Source organism: Excalfactoria chinensis, chromosome 1 (genome assembly GCF_039878825.1).
Source record: "Excalfactoria chinensis isolate bCotChi1 chromosome 1, bCotChi1.hap2, whole genome shotgun sequence".
Taxonomy (NCBI): domain Eukaryota; kingdom Metazoa; phylum Chordata; class Aves; order Galliformes; family Phasianidae; genus Excalfactoria; species Excalfactoria chinensis.
The window spans coordinates 157,851,848-157,870,923 of NC_092825.1; the positions used below are offsets into that span (position 1 = coordinate 157,851,848).

General features: G+C 42.8%; 1 protein-coding gene and 1 long non-coding RNA gene across 2 annotated transcripts in view; one reads left to right on the forward strand and one right to left on the reverse strand.

Moving 5' to 3' along the window:
* Nucleotides 1-3,562: 3,562 nt before the first annotated feature.
* On the reverse strand, nt 3,563-5,544 carry LOC140249156 (uncharacterized). The gene is made up of 3 exons (XR_011902952.1): nt 5,375-5,544; nt 4,587-4,693; nt 3,563-3,730 (listed from the first exon to the last, which is right to left on the reverse strand). It is a non-coding gene; the product is annotated as an uncharacterized lncRNA (long non-coding RNA).
* Nucleotides 5,545-5,712: 168 nt separating this feature from the next.
* RB1 (RB transcriptional corepressor 1) overlaps nt 5,713-19,076 on the forward strand; it is a 71,353-nt gene continuing 57,989 nt past the window's right edge. Inside the window, exons 1-7 of the mRNA XM_072333369.1 lie at nt 5,713-5,950; nt 6,033-6,150; nt 11,803-11,915; nt 13,245-13,379; nt 15,367-15,405; nt 16,524-16,591; nt 17,842-17,952. Of these exons, the coding sequence (XP_072189470.1) occupies nt 5,853-5,950; nt 6,033-6,150; nt 11,803-11,915; nt 13,245-13,379; nt 15,367-15,405; nt 16,524-16,591; nt 17,842-17,952 (682 nt within the window). The 5' untranslated portion in view covers nt 5,713-5,852. The remainder of the gene's footprint in view (nt 5,951-6,032; nt 6,151-11,802; nt 11,916-13,244; nt 13,380-15,366; nt 15,406-16,523; nt 16,592-17,841; nt 17,953-19,076) is intronic.

Sequence of the window (19,076 nt, forward strand, 5' to 3'; positions counted from 1 at the left end):
TCCAGCCCTTTGCTCAGAGCAGAGTCAGCTTGTCTGAGCTGTGTCCAGTTATGTTTTGAGTATCTCCAATGTTGGAGATTCTGCAGCCTCTCTGGGTGACCCGTGCCAGTGTAAGTCTGTGCTGTGTTGAAGTACAGTTTCTTGTGTTTCAGTTTGTGCCTGTTGTCTCTTGTTCTAACTCTTCCCTTCCAAAGAAGTCTGTCTCTTGATTTCAGTACCTCCTTCATCATAGTACTGTGTCCAGGCCTGGGGCCCCCAGTACAGGAAGGGTGTGGAGCTCTTACAGCGGGTCTAGAGGAGGGCCACTAAAATGATGAGAGGGCTGGAGTACCTCTCCTATGAGGAGAGGCTGAAGGAACTGCTCTTAAAATGAGGTCAGTTTTCTTTATGTGGCTGGGATCTTTGTATGGCAACAATTATGGCAAAGTGTGCAGGTTAAGGTGTGTGATATTAACTCCTGTTTTGAAGCTGGTTGCTGGAAAAATTACGGGAGAGTTAAAAACAGAGTAGCATTCAAAAACAGGGCTGGAAATTCTCCCCCCAAATCCACTTCTAAGTTTCATCATAAGGGAACCAACCCGGCCTTCCAACTGTTCTCAGTTTTGAGGTATCAGGAAAGTCAAAATGTTGAATAGAATATTGGCTAATTCAAAATAATATGCAGCGTGTTTGTCCAAATCTTCTGTCTTACGTGGATTCAGCCAACGGGCTTTGAACTATTCTTATTTTTCATCTTTTGAAGGATCTTTTGTTAATATAGTGGGAGAATGCCTTTCTGGTTTTGGAGCTATTATACAGTTATAAACACATTATCCTCCAGTTTCCTCCTATTGTGTATGTTTGGATGGAGATAAAACGATTCGCTTTAAAGGAAGTTTCTTAAATACTCATTTTTCCTTCTTCTTTGTTTGGTTTAATTTACAGTTCAGTCTTGATAGAGGTGTATTATATAAAAAATTGGGAGTGTAATTGCTACATTCTGAAAGGTGAGCTTATTTATTCTTGATGGCGTATGGCAGTCACGAACAACGTCAAGTAGAAACTCACATAGATGTAGGCTGGATGTTTATGTACAAATTGCATTTCTGTGGCTACACTTTGGTAAAGGTCTAAGCAAGCTGGAAAATCCACTGGGAAAACTTCAGCTGCAGACATTCAGGATGTTGAAATTGTGTGTTCACATAAAGGTCAAATACATGTCAAGAAACAGTTCCTATTTTTCATGAGTTAAACATGAAGAGTGTTATTTTTTCAGTAAGCCTTGCACTGCCCTTGTTTTCAAAATAAAACTCAGTGAGAAACTGTGATCTCTTTTGATTGAGACACCGGCCAGCCAGGATGCTGAAGATGGAGGGGAGGGGAAGGGAGAAGAGAGGAGAGGAGAAAGAGGAGAGGAGAGGGGAGGAGAGGAGAGGAGAGGAGAGGAGAGGAGAGGAGAGGAGAGGAGAGGAGAGGAGAGGAGAGGAGAGGAGAGGAGAAAGGGTGCAGGAACACAGGTTGTCATCAAAGGAGCAAAATCGAAGAAGTGCCACTATCTATAAGTACTATAAGTACCACTAGTTATTTCATGCAGAAGGCTGTGCGCTCTTGAATGCATGCCATGCAGCCTCTGATGTTCAATAGGTCTTGGTGTGTGCAAGGTTATTGTTCCCTGCTGGTGCGCGTGACCTGTGTTTGCAAAGTGCAGAAGAAGCTCTAAGTCTTCCTTCATTCTCCTGTTGAAGTGAAGAGCCCAGGGGCAGGTTTTGGTATTGAGAAAGCCTTGAGGGTCTGAATGACAGAAAACACATGAGGTTGGTTGTGTGTTGGAATGAGACGCTATGAGCTTACCTGAAGCAATGACATCTGCATGTGCACAGACAAAAAGCAAGGGCGGGATCCATTTGTTCAGAAATGGTTTCCAGCTGAACCACTACTGTGATGGTTTGTAATGACACGTTATCTGAGAGCTGTGTTCTCTGAAAGATGAGCTTTTGCTGCTACAAGAGATTACAGGTAGATTTAATTCAAAGAAATGTCCATGTCTGTTGACTATAAAGGCTGAGGTCACTAATTTTCAGTTGGTTTGGGGTTGCTGGTTGAAACTGAGACCCAAGTTACTGCTTCTAGCAAGGTGCCTTCTGTCAGCTTTGGAAATCTTGGAAGAGGAGGCACGAGAAACATCCTTGCTGCAGACAGGGTGTTCCCCATGCCTGAGCACACTTTCTCACACTGAAAGAGGAAGCAGAAGCTGGGACCGAGCAGGATGGGAAGGGAGGGAGCGGGATGGGGACATGAATAGGGCTGTGTGGCTGCAATCTACAATAGGGTTGTGGTTTGTTTGCCAGCTGACCTTTATTTGTATTTAATTATCAGTACCAATCAGGATGAGCTGTACTCCAGAGGCAGTACAGGATGCTCAATGTGTCCCAGGGACAGGATGTGCCTGGGGTTAGCAGCAGTTTACCTGCATGGTGGCACACAGTGTCCTGTGTGTACCTGTGTAACAAAACAGTGTCATGTAGCTGTGCATGCAAGAGTATGTTTTGTACTAAGATTATGAAATTTCCACAAGCAAGGAAAACCAGGATCAATTAGTTTCTCTAATGTAGTTGCATTTGCTCTAAGGCTTCTTTTAAGAAATTGCAGCACTTGGGGATTTTACTTTTTAGTACCCTGATCCTCAATGCTAACACAGATCTGTAGACAACAACCCAGGTTGCAGTTTTCATTTAGAACGTGCAATACATAAAGTCCCTACACATTTAGAGATGATTGTCTATAAATAGATACCTGCAATTATCTGAGTAAAGAGAGGGGAAAAAACAAGTCAAACTCAGGTCAAAATGTTTGATCAGTACAAAAGCTCTGTAAATTAATCTCAAAGGGAGAGAACCGGAGGTATCTGTGCAACACCTGGCTTGTGGGTTTGCATCTAGGTGCCATTACCTGTGCAGGCACTCCACCCAGCCCTAGGAGGCACCACTTCCTTTCAGATCTCTGAAGCAGTCATGGGCAGTGGGTGTGAATGTGCCTGAAACATTCCACTAACAATTGGGTTGAACACTTAATTGTTATGGTTTTCCTCCCTTTGACTCTTTGCTGTAGTATCTGGGACTCTGGCACCACACAGTTCTCTGAGAAGAGCACAGTCATGGATGTATATAAACGTAGAGTGAAAGTATTTTTATTAGTAACGTGTTTAGAGGGAGGCTTTGAACTGTTAGAGAAGCCATCAGCTAACAAATACCTCTCCATTTAGAGATAAACAGGTTGCAGTTTGTCATGTTCCCAATGGATTATATATCAGTGTGGAAATATTAATTTATTCTTATCCTTCAAATTTTTAACCGAATATTTATTTAGGATACAATGATACTGGGGCCAGGCTAGGTAGAGTCTAAGCAAGCATGTTCTGAGTCTCAGAAATGCTCACTCTTTCTCCCCTTACCCTTGCCAGCATTTCCTAGGGTAACGCTTTAACCTACACATGACCACTGTTACTTTAAAAGGATGTCTAAACCCCTGAATATCAGCCGTAGTACAGATCACACGTTTACATACCATTTCATACCAGTGTAACTTCAAGACAGTGTTACCACTGGGGCTCATGCTGGCCCAGCTAGAGGTGATTCAAACCTTTGATGCCCTTGAGGCGCTCTTGACACAGGACTGTCATTGAAGTCCATGGATGCTCTGCATGGCTGCCCCGAAAAAGCATCACTTCAGGCCTGCAGCATGGAGAGGAGCTCTAAAATATAGCATCATATCAGACACTATGAAAGAAAAATCAGCTCCATCCTAGCTGAAACCAGGACACCTGTGGGGAGCTGGTACATAATCACTGGTACTTGTACTGGCTCTCTGAATTTTATACTCTATGACCTGTATTCAAGCTAATAATCTGCCAGTAATTAGTACTTAGAGCTTCTGCTTAATGGTTTCCATAAATACATCAAGTTCATCCACCTGCAGAAGAAATGGTTTCAATGGACTTGTAACACAGGTGTTAGAGGTCCGCGCTAATGTGGATATAAGCAGCAAGACTTTGTAGGCCGTGAGGTGCACTCAAGTCAGGTCAGTCTGTCACAAAAACTACCTCGTACATTGTGCACTGTGCAAAAAAGAGCAAGCTTCTATCTCATCTGAGCAGTCAGAGCTACCATAAAAAGGCTTGGCTTTGTTTGTAATGAAAGCATGACTTTCCCATTGGCAATGACTGTGAAACTATGGCAACAATTTTAAACAAAAAAAGATTCAAATAGCAAAATTACTTCAGGTTGTTCAGCAGCTGGGAGCAATGATTCAGGCCTGCCTGAATGGGGCACATTGCACAGAGTGCTGCCTGTGTGTGACCTGCAATCTACAAGCTGTTGGAGCGAGATGTTTAGAACCAAATTATTGCCTGATCTGACGAGAAGGAATAATTAATACTTTATTCTTCTTACCTTTGTCATTTTAATCCAAAAGCAAAAGGCTACACTTAAAAGGGAATGCTTTTAAATACAGGACTAAAACACTTAGATATCTAAGGAGGAAGAAAAAAGAAAAGCAGCAATTTACATAAAGCTTTATGTACGTATCTCTCTTATGACGTACATACATACCCATTAGATCTTCCTGCATTTTAGGTGTAGTTGCTGTAACTGAGGGATGTATTAGAGGCTACTGTAGTTCAACTGCTGCTTCTTTTCTTCCTCCGGTTCTCTGTAAGCTGTAATGTGAAGTAATAAGGATATTTTTTAGTTGTTTCTGTGTATGGAAGAGAGCCCTGAGTGCCTTGTTTGATGAAAAGCTGCATACAGTTTGACCTGAGCTCAGGCTTGGCACGCTGAAGTTAGAAAAGCGGTATTTACACTGACACTGGTTGTCAGCTGTTGAATAGGATATGATATTCCCTAAGCGTTCATACGCAGGGAGTTATGAGAGCAACGCAAATTCTTTGTTTATCATTAGGGTGATCTAGAGCCTGGCTCCAAAAGCAGCTGAAGCAGCTGTGAGTGAGCTGCCCACGAGGGTGTGTTCCTCCTTGTTGACAGCTGGGAGGGTCACCACCAAGTTTTCTGAGATGCTTTGCTCTCGGTTTGAGCTCCTCTGTGCTCTTAACACCAGTTGTGAGCAGAGGGCAATGCACTCACCATTGGTTAGGAGTTTTGCTTACTTCTCCAAGCTGGTAGCTCTGCCACCGTGGGCTGCTGTATAACCACTGTTGTGCTTATGCTTTATTTTAAACCCAGAAGTTTGACCCCAGTATCCCCAAACTAACTGCTTTACAAAGGAACGATAAACGTGTGGTGGCAAGATACTTTTAAGATCCGTGAATTGAAGCACTGGGGATCCCATTGAATCCCGTTGGCTTAAAATCCAGTCTGCCTCCAGCGTGCTCATTACTTACTGTGAAGTACGATCCGAATGAACCCTTTCAGAGCAGCAGCCGCCCCGAGCGCAGCACGGAGCCTCAGAATTAGCGGCATAACGCTCCGGCTGACGGGCTGACGGGCTGAGGTGCCGCCGCCATCCCGCCCGCTCTCTCACCACCTCACAACGCCGCGAGCCACAGCCCTCAGGCCGGTCGCCGTGCCGCCTAAAGCGGAGCCGCCTCCTATTGGTTAGCGCGGTGGAAGCGAGCGCCCTCATTGGTCAGATGGCATCCGCGCGCCGCACCCTCCTTCCGGGTTCGGCATCGAGCGGCAGCGCTCGGCTCTAGCGGGGCGTGGCGGGGAGCGGCGGCCGGCCCGGAAGTGACGGCGTAGTGCGTGCGGGCCTGGACGCGATTTTCCCGCGGTTCGGGCGCCGGTGGAGGGAGGGGAGCCAAGGGGAGCCAAGCAGAGCCCGTTGGTGGCCGCTTGTTCGGCGGGGGCCCAACGGTCACTATGCCGCCCAAGCCCCTTCGCAGGGCGGGCGCCGCCAGGAGTCAGCGCACCAGCCCCGAGGGCGGCGCCGGCACCGCCTCACCGCCCGGCGGCACCCGGTAAGCGGCCAAACCCAAACCCGGCCCGCGCGTCCCCGCCGTGAAGCGCCCGGTGCCAGCGTGTTCCGCAATGCTTTTGTAGGCTGGAAGTGGGGGAAGCGGAGTTCGTGGCTCTCTGCGATGCGCTGAAGGTGCCGGACGGCGTGAGGGAGAAGGCCTGGAAGACGTACGAGAGCTTGGCGGCCGCCGACGGGGCTCCGGTGAGTGTGGTACCCGCTGCGGGGCTGCGGTCCGCCCGGAGCGCTGCACGGAGGCACCGGCAACTGCTTGGGGTGACGGCGGAGTGACAGAGCCGGGGAGGCTGCGGCGTCTCCTTTGGACGTGTTGGAGACCCGTTTGGTCGCTTTCCCGTGTGAGCCGCAGTAGGGAACCTGCGATTGGGATTGGGGCGTCTCCTGAGGTCCCTTTGATCTGTGAAAGCGGCAGCCTGTGAGCATCTTTATCCAGGTCACCTCCATGTGTCTGTGCGCAGCTGCCCACTGCCTCCTCCTGTGGGAGGCTGCAGAAGGGATCCCCCAAAAATGCTCTTTAAGTATTCCCCCTTGCAGGATGTTAATCTTAGAGCTAATTCCATTCAGAGTTAATCACTGGGCGCACATAAATAGATTAAGGTGTTGTGTGCCCTCCTGACCTTCTTTCCCCTCACTGTATCGCTGCTGGCTCAGAGAATGGCTGCAGCACAATCAAATAGCACTGCTGACCTGGGTGAGACTGAACGCACCCCAGTGGGGTACTGACTGGCTCATGGTCTGGTGTGGCTGGTGTCCCTGTGCCTGGGGCTGATGTGCTGCTGATATGGCACCAATTGCAGTGTTCAAACCTCACTCAGGTCTCGGTGGGTTTGTGCTTGTCAGTGCTGCAGCGTGAGGGAAGCTGTGTGCCGCTTGGTATCAGATAGGCACTGGCTGTAGGGTTCCCCAGGGAGTGTTTACTCAAAAGCAAAGTCAGGCTTCTCTGTGTGAACTGAAACAGGAGGCAGTCAGTCCTAACAAGTGAATACCGAGACAGGTTTCGGTGTAGTTCTGTGAATTTCACTTGTGGGTGACGATTACATTTCACTGATCAGGACTTAGAAGTGGGCAAGTAAGATACAGAGCGCTGGAATCCCTCCCTTTCTGCACCTTCATTTATCTGTTCAGAACAGGGCAATGGCTAGCCCTTCGTCATTAAGTGCACTGATACTTATTGCCCTGTGGTGCAATAAAGCCTATCCAAGAGTCTCTCAGTGTGTAGGAAAAGGCCTATGCTGTGTTTTGTCCATTTTCATCGAACTTCTTGACAGACCAGCAAGGTGTTGGGGTAGGGAAGCTGGCAAGTGTGTGCCTCCAGCAGGTGCTGGGGTTGCTGCTTGTAGTTGACACTAATACAGGATTCATTTGAGCCTGAAATCCAGCAAATTAACAGCCTGGCTAATTGCTGCTTCTCTTCTCAAGTCAAGCTGTTACCATGTCTTTGCTCTGTGACTTTTTGCAATAGCTACTGAGCACTCAGGGTAAGGCTCTATTTAAATGTATGCTTCTTTCTTCCCTGTGGTAGAGGTAATGGGTGTGAAGAGCTATCCTGGCGTTTGTTCTGCGAGCACCCGCTGTGCACATTCTTGGTCAGTACCAATCTCTCCATTCAGAACTGGGACAGAAGCTGCTTATTTAGCTTCTTTCCCTTCTCAGGTAGCAAGACACAGACTGAGAGAAATCCCTGTTGAGATGCTCATTGGCCTTGGGGCAGGTTAAGTCATTAGACTGTGGATGGAAATAGATCTAGCAGCTAATGATCCTGGCTTTCATCTTGGTACAGAGCATACAGACCTGAACCCTTTCCCTGGCACACTGGCCTTGTTTTTCATGTCTGATCTCAAAGTTGTGCCTGTCAAGCCTCTGAGGACTTGGAGGGACAACTTGGAGGGCTAATGAAGAAGCAGCGTGGCCCTAATGTAAGATGCTATATAACTGGATGGGCACTCAGGGTGTGAATATGGGCTTAGGCCTGATCTGAACGCCTGATGTATCCTTAATCAGTGAATGGTAATAAACTTAAAAAATAACTAGTAATTAGCTGTCACTTAGGGTACGTGTAGCTGTTTGCAAAGAGATTCTGCAATCAAAGCTTATTATTACTGTTTTGGCAAGTGCATACCAAAGATAGCTGGGATGCAGGGACCTATGAGCCTGGGTGTGCTTGTGCTCCACTAAGATACCTCTCTGAAATGAGCCCTCTGAGCCATCATCCTGTGAAGCCACCAAAACTGGCTTGCTGTCTTTTTCCTTTAAGGCTTTACACCTTTTTATGTTGTGCTTTTCTTCTTTTTTTTTCCCCTTTTGAATCTGAGCTACAAACGATCTTGCTTCTGTCTGTAATTTTACCTTCCTCACCTTGAGATGTCCACACTGCAGCTTTTCCTACAGCTCTCAGCTCCTTTGTTTCCTCAGCAGTTTGAGTCAAGGTTATGCAGCTGCTCTGTATCACAGCTGAGTCGTGGATCCTTGAGCAGCTGAATGCTGGTGAGAGGTGTGCAGAAGGAGACAGTATTTCCCTCTCCCTTCTGCAGCCTGCATGAGAGCAGCTTGTAGCTTAAAATTCTAACCCTACGGAGAGAAGCCATTTAAGATGTTACAACTCTGTTAAACGTGGTGATGTTTTTCTTCTTCAACGGGGAGCGTTAAAGCTGTGACAACCAGAGTTTAACTGCACTATTTTACAGCAAAACTGTAGTTCAAAACCTCACTGGCAGAATCCCAAAGGTTGATTCCTCAGTTTCAAGCCCCCTGCTATGTGCAGGGTCGCCAACCACCAGACCAGGCTGCCCAGAGCCACATCCAGCCTGGCCTTGAATGCCTCCAGGGATGGGGCATCCACAGCCTCCTTGGGCAACCTGTCTCAGTGCTTTACCACCCTCTGTGTGAAAAACTTCCTCCTAATCTCTTACCTATATTTCCCCGTCTCAGTTTAAAACCATTCCCCCTTGTCCTATCACTATTCACCCTCATAAACAGCCATTCCCCCTCCTGTTTATATACTCCCATCAAATATTGGAAGGCCACAGTGAAGTCTCCCTGGGGCCTTCTCTTCTCCAAGCTAAATAAGCCCAGTTCCCTCAATCTTTCTTCAAGAACACATTATTGTTTTCTCAGTTTCAGCAAGTCTGGCATCTGAAAGGTGTTTCTGTCACTTTTCTTGGTTCTGATTGCTCGTCTTACATTCTGAAATTCTCTCCTTCTTCTGACTGCTATATGGATACTGCTGAGCGTGCCATTCATTGAAGAGCTGAGCTGTTTTGTTAACAGAGAAAACGTGGAAGGTGAACTGCAACCCAAACAGAAGAATGAAATAGTGAGTTTTAAAACATAACAAGGTTAATGGGCAGAAGAGTTTGTCAGTGGGTCAAGCATCCCCAGCCCACAAAATGGGGAGCTCTCCAATCAGAATTGTTTTCATTGGTTCAATAACTCTCATGGTCTTCCATGTTCTTCAAGTCTCCAAGTTCTGTTGTGACATCCTACATTCCATTTAATTAAAATACCTGCCTGTGTTTGTGTTTTACGCAAAACCTCTTAAAGTCTTTTCCTGGATCATTCGGTCATGAAAAGCGTTGTTGGAGATGTTGATAATTCTCCCAACTCTAATCACATGAATTGAAACTGAGACTTCCTCTTACTGTCTCCTTTTATCTGGAGGGCCCCTTGAGGTAAAGAAATGAAGTTATTTCTGTTAGTGCCATCGGGATTTCGCAGTAACATCTGGAAAGCAGAGCACCAAGGACCCCAATGCTCAGAAATTCAGTTTGGGCATTTTAAGCTAATGTTTGTTCCAGGTTGTTCTCAGTAGGCTTTAGAGAACTGGTGATCAGCTGAAAATAGGTTAAAAAGTAGTAATAGTAACTCCAGAATGAGAACAGGTCTATGTTGCTTGAAGTTACAGCGTGATTTCATCTGAAAATCAAAGAAGCAAAACTCAAAGTAAGAATTGAAATAGAACTACTGAATAATCTTGGAGATAATGATTGGTAGGTTTTCATTTAGTATAGGTTGAAATAAAGTTACTGGAAGTCACCTTACTGGGGCTGCTAAAACAACTGCTGAGTCACTGTCCTGCTCATTTTCTGTAGTCTGTATTAACAAAGAATTTAAATCAGACTGTGGTCAGTAAACAAACAAACAAAAAACACCCAGAAAACCAAAACAACAAAAGCAACATGCGAAGAAATGAGTTTCTTGCTGTGAATTTGTCTTGTATACGTTCCCGTGCATTCAAGTCTATCTTGGGTGAATTGTCTGGCTTTAGCTGCAAACCAAGCATTTATTTGTAACATAGGATTGGCTCCTCTGAAGTTATGACATCAACAAAGTATTTAACCTGAGAGGTGCTGCTGTGTTTTTGTTCAGCAGCTGTTTTTATCTCGCTGGTGTAGGAAGTAACTTGAAAAACATTTGCAAGCTTTGGGAGGGGAGGAATGTGAAAAGGAGTGTACTCCAGGTTTTCCTCACTGTGCTGATGTTAAGAGGATGACATACCCAGACACTGCTCACACCTCTTTGCTAGTAGCAAAAAACAAACAACCAAACAAGCATGATTTATTAGTTTATCATCATATCATGGCCTGGGTTGAAAAGGACCACAGTGATCATCTAGTTTCAACCTCCCTGCTATGTGCAGGGTCTCCAACCACCAGACCAGGCTGCCCAGAGCCACATCCAGCCTGGCCTTGAATGCCTCCAGGGATGGGGTATCCACAACCTGGGATGGGGCAGCACTGAGCTCTGCTCTGTTTGACAGCGACAGGGCTGAAGGAATGGCATAGAGCTGTGTCAGGGGATGGGGAGCTGGGCGTTGGGGAAGGGGGCTGCATCAGAGGGCAGTGAGCATGGCCCCAGGCTGCTGGAGTTCAAGGAGCATTTGGGTAATGCTCAGTGTTTGGATGTTGAGTGGTGCTGTATGGAGATGTTAGGGTTGTATGGTGCTGTATGGCTGGACTCAATCCTTGCAGGCCCCCACCAACTTGGGATATTCTATCATTCTAAGACTATAATTCTTTATCTAACTTATCAAACAACAAACAAATGAGGCTTTTTGCTCTTTGCAGGAGGCCCCAACCAGTCTTCATTGACTTATGAACACTGATCTCAAGAAAGAAGTAGAGCAATTGTAAAAGACTTATTAGTAGTGTTAGTGGAATTGTTCTTGTATTACTTATGGGCATGGCAAGCTTTTGGTTGCCAAAGAGGGCCAGATGTGGATGCCTTATTTACAGACTGACTTGTGTAGACTCAGTGGTGGTGGGTCTGTTCAGGGTTTAGTTCTCTTTAGAAGAAAGCAGTGGGACAGCCATGCTAGTGTTTTGTTTGGCTTTTCCTCAGTCACCTCGTGACCTTATGGCTGAGTAAGGGTGAGCATTAGAAGTGGCTGAGAGGTCACAAGAACTCAGTTATGGTCTGCTGGCAGGACCTGGGGGTAAGTGCTACCTTCAGCAAGGATGTGGAAAGTGCCCCAAGTACCCCAACAGTTTGTGTCTGTAATAGTATAGAAGCAACTGAATGGTAAGGTCTGTGCAAGGAGAGAGATGGTGGCTTCCCTCAAGTAATCCTGACTAGGAAACAGTTACTTTTACCTTACTGAATTGTGCAGGTAAAATTTATTTTGTACTGTACGGTAAGATTTGAAATGCTTGATCTGTCATCCACGATGTACAACTTGTACCAGCTTCAGTCACCCTGTAATTGGCTGTCACGGATGAATGTCTGCTTGAAGGTCTCTGGATTTGTCGTTTCTAATCTTCTGTGAACAAATTAATGTTCTCTATATACCACCCACTTGTATGACATAATGAAAATAAAACTCATTTTCTCTTTTTCTCAAAGGCCTACAACAAAAAGAAGAAGGAGACATGGGGAGTCTGTATCTTTATTGTAGCAATTGATCTGGATGAAATGACGTTCACTTTTACGGAGCTGCTGAAAAGTTTAAGCATAAGGTGAGTCTTTCTTTGTGAATTTAGATTTCCATTGGTGTGAATTTTTGTGCGTATCAGGCTCGTTGATTTTATAATGAAGGTTACTTGTGGGGATTACTGGGTATTCCATTAAACTAGGAGTCTTGTTGTCATGTTTTAATTGAGGAAACAGCAGTGTTTGCTTCAAACGAGGTTGGCTTATGGTTGTATCGCAACTTTAATTCTTGTTAAATCTAAAGTTTTCAGCAACTTAGCTTGATATAAATTATTTAACATCTGACACAGGAAAAGAAAGGAAAGATTTACTATAGAAACTCTTCACCAGCATTTAGCTCATTCTAAATCAAGAAGTGAGGAAAAAAAAGTTAGCCTGCAGATTGTTTGCTAATATGCTGCTCATTCTCAAAAACTTGAATACCAGTTTAAATATTATACTTTTCAGGGAAACTGATGCTATTATATTTTTAAGATTTCCATTCCCTTAACACACAGTACTGAGGATGTCAGTGAGGGTGAGGGAGGATTTGGAGCACATCACTACAGTAATTCCAGGCTTGGAACAGAGTATTCATTGACTGCCAGTCATCAGTTGGGGTTAGACTTCCCCATGCTTCTTTTACCTCATGTAGTCTCCCAGCATAGTGGTCAAGTCTTGTGTTTTACTTAATTTCTTCAGTCTTGACTGACTTGGAACTGCTTCTACATCCATGAAATGTAATTGCATTTGTGCAGTGACGTTCAGTGCGTTCCTCTTGAGTAGAGAATGCATTCATCCAACCAATGCACTCTGCAGTCTGAAGGAGACTTCTTCCCTTGGGGCTTCAAAATATAAGCTATTACTCTGATGACTTTGATTTTAGCAATACTCAATTGCTTGCTAGCCCTGGGCTTTTCAGCACTTATAAGGGCAATCTGGCAGAGATTTATACCGGTCATCTTGCCCTCTGGAGTCACTGAAATGGATGTGAAAGTTTGCTTTATTCTGTGTAAAAGAAATTCTAAGTGAACTACTTTTCTTTGTGAAAACCAAGAAACCAAAACCCACTCATAATACATAATTCCACATAATTCAATGCATTTATTGCTACTTTAATTCCTGAGTCTGTCTTTAGTATGGATGGAGCAGTAGTTCATGCTCCTAGACTATTAAGAGTATACTAAATGTAGAACTCTTAGGATAAGAGTCAAGGTATCAATGTTGTTTATTTCAGGTTTTCAGTCACCGCTAGTGTAAGTAAAAATACATTGAAGTCTAGTGAAGTAATGTTTTACGGTGATATTTTTTTTGGTGGAGCCATTTCAGAATGGTCATTTTCAGAGTGACGTTAATCTATCATCTTTGTTTTTCAGTGTGTGCACTTTTTTCCAGTTTCTCAAAGAGGTGGATGTTAACATGGATACTGTAAGCACTAAAGTTGATAGCACTGTATCAAGGCTGAAAAAGAAATACGATGTCTTACTTGCACTGTATCACAAGTTTGAAAGGTAGCGTATATTTTTTCATTTCAAAATGGTGAATTCTCGGTGTGTCAACATTTAGAGCTTTGTATTTTTCAAGCTGTGTATGAGAAGTGCCCGTTTCAGTTGTTTGCTTTTACAGATCAGCTAAATGGAACTGTTTACATGCGCCGAATAAACACATCTTATATTCTATTTCCTAACTACTCCAATGCTCTGTTGAACATTCCCATTGTTGTAGTATAAACAGAAGTAAGAACGGCATGATGAATGTTTGCTTTTTACGAGTATAAGGATTGTTTTGTCATCTAATATTTAATGGACTTTCCATTTTTGCCATGCCCTACCCTCCAATTCCTTAGAATTCTTTCTGAAGAGTTTTGGAAAGGAGGGGAGAAAAAGTGGGTGGGGATAAATAAGCTTTTCTGTCTCCTGGATCTGGAACTGAAGACGGTTTATTCCAGTCTAGGGGCACTGCAGATACAGCTCTGTAATCAAGTCAGACCTTCCCAAGTGGTTCAGTTTGACCATGTAGTCAAAATTAAGGGATGTGCTTTTCTTTTAAATGGAGGTAAATTGAGTTTGCTTATGTCAGCCTGCAAAGAGCTTTAAAAATCAGGAGATTCTCCACTGGATACTTGTTTGGGGATCCTGTTATTCCAAGTTGATAAGATGCCACTCTGTGCTTTAACCTGAAGTCAGAGATAATACAAAGTCTATCTTTGTTCCTTTAACAGGCTACTGCTTGCTAGCATAGGATGCATATTGGCAAGATCTGGTATGCTCTTGAGGCAATTTATAATTAGTCCATGAAATTCTAAATTGCATATTCCAGTAAAAAAAACCTGTTTCATATCATTAAACATTGTTGAAGCATCATTAAAAAAAAACACACACTAGCCTTGTGGGTGCCATAACTTCAGAGTGCTGTGATATTTTTCACTCACATAGAATTGGGCTAAGAGTTGCATTTTTCTCTTCTTGACCGCAAAGAGGCTCTCAAATATACCCCCAAATGACCCCTGAGAGGGTTACTGGAATATAGAATCAAGTCACAAACGTGATTTGAATTATTATTCTTTTCAAAGGCCATTGTTATTAACTTGGTAATATCACAGTGTTTTTGTAGAGTTTAGGGTTGACTTAAAGCTGTTTAGTTCCACGCAAGTTGTAAATATTTAGTTTATATCCATTACAAGTCTTTCCTGAGCTATAAAAGCATCGTGGCTCATTAACATGGGCATGTCTTGTTTTTCTGTCCCTCCTCTCGCTCTTGAAAAAGTGAATAAACAAATGAGAACTTGTTTATTTCTTCGGAACTTCTTTTTGTCCAGCGCATCACTGAGGGAAGGCATCAAGAGGCCAACTGTGCAGGCATGTTAAAGTATAGCCCAACTTATGTGTACGGAGTTTGAACGTAGCATCAAAAAGCTTTGTGTTTAAAAATGCCCTTTATTTTCCTGTTGTTTTTACGCTGCTGCAGTTGAATTGCAGTAGGAATATTTTAACGAGAAGGGTTTGAAATTTGTGTTTCAAACAAAGTTTCATTGTTTGGAAGTGGCGTATTTATAATGATAGGGAAGAAACATCAACTGTCACAAGGCTTGCAGTGACGACTGTGGTGAAAGTTAAGGTTTTGAAATGCCTTTGGCTTTTTGCAGAGCTGTGCACGCAGCTGTGGCCATGCTTTACTGAGGTTTACAAGCTGCTGGGTAACAATGTACACACATCCATTCTTTCTGGAATAAAATAGTAACAAATGTTATTACACCAAATTAAAGTTGTTCTGCTGTTGGAGCTTGGACATAAGCTCTTTTGCAATAACGTGACTTCAGCTCTGGAAGAGCTTTCATTGGGTCTGTTCATGTTTTCTCCAAGAGTCAGAATTTAAAAAATAAAATAAAATTCTATAATGTTTTTTGTTATTTTCTTACTGCATTGAAGTAAAAGATATTATATAGTTTCCTTTCATAGAAGTATTTAAAAATAATTCAATTTTTTTTTTATTTTCTAGGACTTGTGGCCTTATTTATCTGGAACAACCCAGTAGTGAGTAAGTGTGACTTTACAAATTGTGTTTGTCAAGATAAGATATCGGTGTTTTGTCTTCTAATTTGTTAAAATTGATGTAAATTGTAGTATGTGGTGTTTAATTTAGATTTAGTGAGGGCTCTGGATTTCAATGAGATAGAATCATAGAATTGCTCAGGTTGGAAAAAACCTCAAAATCATCGAGTCCAACCACAACCTGACCACACTACCCTAACTAAGAACCCTCCACTAAATCATGTCCCTGAGCAACACATCCAAAGGGTTTTTAAACACATCCAGGGACAGTGACTCAGCCACCTCCCTGGGGAGCCTGTTCCAGTGCTTAACAACCCTTTCTGTAAAGAAGAGTTTCCTGATATCCAACCTAAACTTACCTTGGCGCAATTTGAGGCCATTTCCCCTCATCCTGTCTCCAAGAGACCTGCCCCGCTCTCACTGTAAGCACCTTTCAGATATTGGAAGAGAGCAACAAAGTCTCTCCTCAACCTCCTTTTCCCCAGACTAAACAGCCCCAGCTCCCTCAGCCTCTCCTCATAGGGCATATTCTCCAAGCCCTTCACAAGCCTTGTTGCCTGCCTTTGGACTTGCTCCAACACCTCAGTGTCCTTTTTGTACTGAGATGATGGAAGCTGCAGAAGTGATATCTATGTATTTGATCGCTTCCTGCATGAAGCATCGCCACCTGGTGTCTCGGCATGGTGGAAATGAGCATTTGGAGAGCGAGCTTCCTAATTGTAGCAACAAATGCATGGATTAAAAGATGCCTTAGCAACTCCCTAATGAGACTGAGTTCTTTCTGTGGCTTGAGAATAGGGCACTAGTCAAGGGCACGAGAGAAAAAACTGTTCCTAACACTTAAGTGAATTATCCGCATTCACTTTCTTTTCTAATGATGATGCAGATGTTGCTTGATTCTCGAATGGCCTTACAGAGGACTTAATTTTTTTTTATATGTGTAGTCTTTATTATGTATGGAATGGAATGAAATGAGTAATAAGTGTAACTATATGGGGAACATGGCATGCTGTTTAAAATTGCTCCACAGACTGAAGCATGTTTGTGGAAAATTATAGTTTTGTTTTACAGAGCTCTTAATGAGGAATCTTTGCCATTTTACAGGATTTCTGCTGAACTCAGTTCTGTGTTAGTCCTAAAGAATTACTGGATTACCTTTTTGCTGGCAAAAGGTGAGTTTGAATTAAAAGCCATTTATTTTAATGAGCATTGTTGAGCTGAGTTTGTTTTACGCGTACAGTGTGGGAATAGCATCATTTGTACAAACAGCCATTGTATAGCTCCAGCATTTTCTGACTGCGTGGCCTTTCTAATTAGTTGTATTTCTATGCAGTTTAGCTGATACTGCTGCCATTGTATAAGTCTCTTCAATAAATATTTCAGTGAGTTTCTTACTTGGAACACTGCTATTCTGCACTTGAGATATGTGTTATAGTTTGCCTGTATTAGCATATGGCTGACTACCTGAAAAGAATGGCAGATCTTTTTAAAGTAAGTCTCTGAAATTATGTTCTATGATTGTTCCTTGAAGAGGCTGAAGTCCCAGTTAAAGCTGAGTGATGAAGCTTGGCTTTGGTAATACATGAAGTCCTGTCTTACACTGCTCCTGTTAAAAGGCGTGCATCATATCTTAACTGCTGCCCGCTTCAGGTCTCTTTTTCTTAGCTGATCCTAAACCAATTTCATTAGCAGAGATAGTGGATCTTTTCAACTGGAATTCTATGCATAGGCATAATCCAGAAGCCATGAAGCTTTTTGTAGCCTGTCATTTCATTGAGATTCATAATTATGACAGATTAAAGTGGACCAGCAAGTATAATTGAAGTCCTTGGAGAGCCTGGATGGGAGCTTGTTAATTCAGAATAGAACACAAGCAGCGGTCTGTACCTGTTCTGAATTACTCTTGGCTTTTCAAACTTTTTATGGAGATACATGAAGTCTTGAAATGGCTCTGTAGATCTTCTCCAGCACACGGGTTGTACACTGGAAACAGCTGGAATAATGTAGTCCTTAATGTATTCTTCATGCTAATATCTTTATAATTTACAAATAACTCCCTATGCAATGGAAGGACTGAAGGTACAATCAGCATGTTTTGAATTTCTCTTGACTGTATACTGGGAGCTTATTTATGTGAAGGTTGTTAAGTATTCAACAAAGCAAAGTTTTAAGGTCATAAAAAGTGAGGAGGAATTGCAGAGAAATGAGGTAAGTGTTGATAGAGGTTTGCACAGCTACTCCACTGTGGTGAAGTGAAAAGTGAATCAGGGAGGGCTACTGAGAACTTTAAAGAACAGACATCTTGTATGACATTTTCCTTACTAATCACAGTGTATTTTATTAAATAAACTTGCATATCTTAATTTTTCAGATAACGTCTTTAAAGTTGAGTATCTCACATCAACTTCTTAAACGTTTGCAGGTAAAGTGTTGCAAATGGAAGATGACCTGGTGATTTCCTTCCAGTTGTTGCTGTGCGTCTTAGATTATTTTATCAAGCTGTCACCTCCTGCTATGCTCAAGGAACCATACAGTAAGGCTTTGGGTTTTTTGTTTGTTAATTCAAAGTGGAAAATAAATGGGTTAACTTGCCATTGGAGTCTTGCTGACATTCGCAGTTAATATTAAACTGCCAAAGCGTATTAAAATTGATTCTTTTTTAAATATTTTAATTCAATTTAGATGATAATGGATTTGATTTAAGTTATTTTAGTGTGGCAGTGTAGTTAACATATTTCAGTTCCACTATCTCTTTGCTATGTCCCCTTTCCATTTGAGTTGTTCAGAAGCTTGTGAGGAGAATAGTCTTGGCTTAGTAGAGTAATTTTAAGTTCTGGGTAGATGACGATGATTGAATACTGTTATTTAAGTTTGCTTTGAAACACAAAAGGAGAAGGTGGTGCTGTGGTTCTCGCTTCACTGATTCCTAGCAATATGATGACAACTGAAGTGTGCAAGGTACTGGACTATACAGACATTAAAAAGAAATACGTGATGGATTAGAAAAAACGATTGTAGTGATAGCTCAGAATGGTAAAGAAAATTCACTTTCTATGAGAACATGTTTCTTCCTTATTTTATACACAAATGTAATAGATCTTACCTGTAGAACTCCCACTCAACAAAAACTGTTGTACATTCAACTTTTGTACATAAAGCATGGGAAATGTCAGTCAAAAGTCAGAGAAATTAAGCGTTTACTTTTCACTTGGAAAGACAGAACTCAGTTTTTGCTTTTTGTTGAGTACTTTATTCCACAAGCTATGGATCTGATATTCTAAAGTATTTGCAGCCCTAGGAAGTAGAGAACAATTTTTGATACTACACAAGTTTATCTGGTGTTGGCTTTGAATGAGATATTGGAATTAATAGTCTGACTCTTCCTGCTCTTCTGTTGCTTTACAGCTAAATATTCATAGGGAAAATGTGAAGACTAACACCTCATTATTTAAAAAACAGGCTTTGTGTATTGTATCGCTGTCATAATTGTAAAGCATATTTCTCACTTGGTACAGGTATTGTTGAAACTGTCACAGAGTGCTTCATTCCTTTACCAAGTAGCACCATTATTCAGGAGGCTTCACATTATACTAAACAATGTCAAGCTTTGTGTTATTGAGAGTGTAGGGATTAAGATGCAACCACCAGAGCAGTGTC